The sequence below is a fragment of the Amaranthus tricolor genome, chromosome 8 (assembly GCF_026212465.1).
Source record: "Amaranthus tricolor cultivar Red isolate AtriRed21 chromosome 8, ASM2621246v1, whole genome shotgun sequence".
Lineage (NCBI taxonomy): Eukaryota > Viridiplantae > Streptophyta > Magnoliopsida > Caryophyllales > Amaranthaceae > Amaranthus > Amaranthus tricolor.
The window spans coordinates 16,218,321-16,222,797 of record NC_080054.1 but is presented as its reverse complement, the minus strand read 5'-3'; the positions used below and the strand labels follow the sequence as shown (position 1 = coordinate 16,222,797).

Below are 4,477 nucleotides of genomic sequence, written 5' to 3'. Positions count from 1 at the left end.
TGGATTAACTCTACTCTTCAACTCAATCTCTCCAAAGTCGAAGAGGTTTCTTCTCCATTTTTATTACAGACTCATGATTGTTTCCTTTTCGATTATCTGTAGATATTTAAATTTTCAATGGCAACGTGATTATTCATTTTGTTTTGAAAAATTAGGCTTGCAGCGGAGCAGTTCATTGTCAGATGATGGATGCAGCACATCCAGGGATTGTGCCGATGCATAAGGTGAATTTCGATGCGAAAAACGAGTATGATATGATTCAGAATTATAAAGTTCTTCAAGATGTTTTCAACAAACTTAAAATCTCTAAGGTTTCTCTCACACCCTCTCTAACTTTTGAAAATTTTGGGGTTTGTTCATGATTTAGTCGTTCAATTAGTTGATTTTTTTTTTCATGTAATGATTTAGAACATCAAGGTGAATAAGCTTATCAAAGGAAGGCCTCTGGATAATCTCGAGTTCCTTCAGTGGATGAAGCGTTACTGTGATTCTGTCAATGGCGGTGGCTTAGACAAGTAATCTAATTTTTTCGTCGTGCTTGTTAAATTGAATTGATGTACACTTTTTTTGTTGAGACTTAAGAATCAACGAGAATTTGATTGTTTTTTGAACGTACTGTCGCTATTGCCTAAACGAATGAAATGGCTGCATGAAATTGAATATTTTAACAGAGTGTTACTGCCTGCATTGCATTTCAAAATAACAGGCTACATTGGATGAAATTTTGTGTAATTTTAAAAAATTCTCCTTCAATTGTATCTGTTTTACTGATATGTAGTGATTTTGCAGTCAAAAGCAAATGTTGATTTTGATTACCTATTAATTATGAACCAAATGAAATACTCTATGTGGTCTGGTTTTATAGAACTATCTGCTTGTTACACAACTTACAATAAATTAAGAAAGCAGTATCTTGTTATATATAGGTGTTAATAGCTGTTCTTTAGTTTGTGAGTTTGGGTTAATAACAGTTGTTTGTCTGTAGATTGATAATAAGACACATGACCAAATATTAATTTGCAAATGCATATGTCATCATATTGTAAATCAACGTTTGTATAACTTTGTTTTACTAGTTATTTTATTAAATAACTATGTTTTTGATTTGAAAATGTGTTATCTATGACTTTCTCATTGTTGCTATTGATTTAAACCTTTTAAGAGTTTACTTGAGTGTATGCGATTGTTTGATTTCCAAATCGATTAGCTCTTGACGTCTGTACTTTTACACAATTAAAAATCAAAATATTGCAACTAACATGTTTTTGTTAATTTTGGTTTTGGGCTTAGTTACAATCCCTTGGAAAGGAGAGAAGCTTGTAAGGGAGGAAAAGAAACTACCAAGAAAAGTGCACCTTCAAATCCTTCGACTAAGTCCTCAACAGCAGCGATCAAGTCGAGCTCTACTCAAACCTCTCGAAAGGCTGATGTCTCTTCTGTGCATGCTGGAAGTCAAGCTGCCAAAGTTTCTCAACCTGTCTCTGATGAAGTGGTTGCATATAATGAACAGGTATTGATCAACCTTAGCAATTCCTTGGTCTATTATTGATTATTTTGTTTGAAAGATGTATATAGTCAAATTTAACGAGTGAATGTTATGCAGATCACTGAGTTGAAGCTATCAATTGATCATCTTGAGAAGGAGAGGGATTTCTACTTTGCAAAGCTAAGAGATATCGAAATATTATGCCAAATTTCTGAAATTGAACATCAACCAGTAAATCAATCTTCTTCCGAGACAATTACCATAGACCGTATTTGTGGTATGTTATGCAGCTTAGAGACTTACTGCCCTGTTGATTATTCTTGCAGGTAATTGAAGCAACAAAGAAAATTCTTTATGCTACTGAAGATAATGCATCAGTGATAGAAGAAGCTCAAGCATTGCTAATTCAGAAGAATGTGGTGTCATCAAGACCAGTTTCTGAGGAGACAGTCGATGGCTTACAGTTGGAAACACTCAAGAGAAAGATCATTGACAACCTTGATGTCGATGTTGCTGCCTCCACAACTTTGTCTCCAAGGCAAAGGCTGTCGGAGGTTTCGGATGTACACTTAAGTGGATCACCCTTGTTGACTTGTTAGGTATTCACTCTACTGCTGATATGAACCCTGATGTCTGTCGAGTAACAAGTTATACCAAATTATCAATGGCTCGCTCTGGTACATAATAAAAGTTGAGATATATCTGAAATATCATCTTTTTTGCTTTGCGAGGAGACTCAAAACTGCTCTTAGCCTGTTGGTATCCATTCCCTAATGTTGAAAAATGTGACAGTTTATAGCTTAAAATTTTATGCCAAAACTTTACTAGTTGTGATATTGTATTTTTGTGCTGTCTTATATGAATCATTTGAACTAATGAACTTTATTGGTGAAAATATTGATTTTTTTTCACAATCACCTGTGTCTAAATCAAAGATACTCTTAATCTCTTAGCATGAATTTCATATTTGTTTGGCTTTTAACGACAGTCTTTTTCACTACAGTAAGAAGATTACTTGGACTTATCCTGCCTTCTGATTTACTGTAACATTTTCGCTCGTGTGTTTTCTCATTGCTTGACAATTCTTTCATGAATTTGTAGCACTCTTTTACTTTTTCCTATCAAAAATCATTAATACTACGTTTGAATAGCAAATTAGAAGAGAAAAGAAAGGAAGAGAAGGGAAAGGGGAATAGGAAGGGAAGGAAGGGAAAGGAAGGGGGAGGGGTAGGGAGAAAAAGTGAACCTTATTTATCTAGAAGGGAAGAGAATGAAAAAGGGAGGAAAATGAATGTTTTCCTCTAAACCTTATCAATAGTACTCCTGTGTTATAACACTTTATCAATGGTATCCCTGTGTTTTTTTTAATTCTAATGGTACCCCCAAACTATCTTGCTAATCACAACCGTGACAATTTTCAACTTTTTTCCGTTAAACTGCCATTAAATCTCGGATTCAACTTAACCATGGTTAGTTTCTTCTTCCCTTTTTCCTTTCCTCTTCCAGCTCTCCTTCCATGACTGCTTCAAATATTTCAGGTTCTCTTAAATCTTTCTCTCTTTACTCTTCTTCACTTTCAAAAATTGACCTATCTCAAAATTGTATTTTCGGGTCTTTCCTTGATTGATCAAATTTTTCTTTCCCAAATCCCTTTTTTTGTCCCTGCAATTCTGAAGCTTATTCATTGACGTCCTTGATAAAAGGGGTACCATTGATAATATCCCTAAATATTAAGAAAATTTGTCTATATTTCTCCTCCAAAGTCTAAACTCTAAACCCCTCCCTTCCAATTCTCCCCCTCCCCCTTTTTGTTATTCAAAAAATCCTCTATTCTTCAAAATGTCTTTCCTTCTTCCATTCATTTTTCTCCATCTAAACGCATTTTAACGAATAAATTCGGAAACATTAATTCATCAAGAATTATAGATTTCTTCATTCCTGAAAGCCATATGTGTGTGTATATATGTGTGTATAAATATATGTGTGTATATATATGTATGTGTAAAAACTAATTCCAACAATAGCTACAACAAGTAAGAATTTGGCGCGCCTTTTATCACACCTTTAAAAACCTCTGTCAAGTTAGTAGTAGCATAGTCAAATCGGACGTCTCTCGTCAAAGGCTATGGACCAATTTTCTTTTTCCATGTCATTTATGAATTCAAAAGCTTCCTCACTCATATGACGAATGCGTCTTGCACCCTTACTAGCCTTTTTCCTTTTTCGTTGATAAGTAATGGCAATATAAAGAAACTAAAGATGATGTGGTCTTTGTAGGTTATATATCGCTTACTAGACTATCAAGTTCAAGATGATGTTCGAGTTCAGTCTCTTCCTCATCATCTTCATTATCTCCCACTCAGTCAAATCATCAAAGCCTTCTCCCCATCGTCATGACTTACTACTCATTATCAAGATAACTTAGTTGATCTTCATTTGAGATATATTGTTGAATAGAGTTATGATTTTGGATGCTAGAACTTGATTTAGTTATATATTATTAATGTGGTTAGAGGTAAGAGATACATAGAGTAAATATTTAGGAAGGAGGGTCATCAATTAGAGAGAAATATTTCATCATTCCGATGAATGAATGGATGAATTGAATAGAAGAAAGGACATTTTGAGAGCAAGATATAGGTACTTGTTTGATATATATTTTTTTGTACAACTACACCGTAACACTGTAAATTTCTAACAAGAGCCCACAAAGATCATTAAGTATTCTTCATCAAATGGCACAGTGACAAAGGTTGATGGACTAGTAGGGTATTTCATTTTCAACCTTATCTCTACCATTCCTTTATCAAATTTACACATTTTATACAACAATTCTAGAAACTCACTATGTGATATTAATTTTTGCAATGATGGATCTTAAATTTCCACCTTAATATCTTACTAAATTATTATTTTCAATAATAACTTCATCACATCTACATAGTTAAGGGAAATTCATTTTTTCAAAAGTTTATAAAATTATCTCAATTA

At 33.6% G+C, this 4,477-nt stretch overlaps 1 protein-coding gene across 1 annotated transcript in view; it reads left to right on the top strand.

Moving 5' to 3' along the window:
• LOC130820802 (microtubule-associated protein RP/EB family member 1C) overlaps nucleotides 1–2,395 on the top strand; it is a 2,567-nt gene extending 172 nt beyond the window's left edge. The window contains exons 1-6 of the mRNA XM_057686319.1: nucleotides 1–45; nucleotides 156–311; nucleotides 409–515; nucleotides 1,291–1,510; nucleotides 1,604–1,717; nucleotides 1,813–2,395. The exon at nucleotides 1–45 is cut by the window's left edge and continues 172 nt beyond it. Coding sequence (XP_057542302.1) covers nucleotides 1–45; nucleotides 156–311; nucleotides 409–515; nucleotides 1,291–1,510; nucleotides 1,604–1,717; nucleotides 1,813–2,085 — 915 coding nt within the window. The 3' untranslated portion in view covers nucleotides 2,086–2,395. The remainder of the gene's footprint in view (nucleotides 46–155; nucleotides 312–408; nucleotides 516–1,290; nucleotides 1,511–1,603; nucleotides 1,718–1,812) is intronic.
• The last annotated feature ends 2,082 nt before the right edge of the window (nucleotides 2,396–4,477 follow it).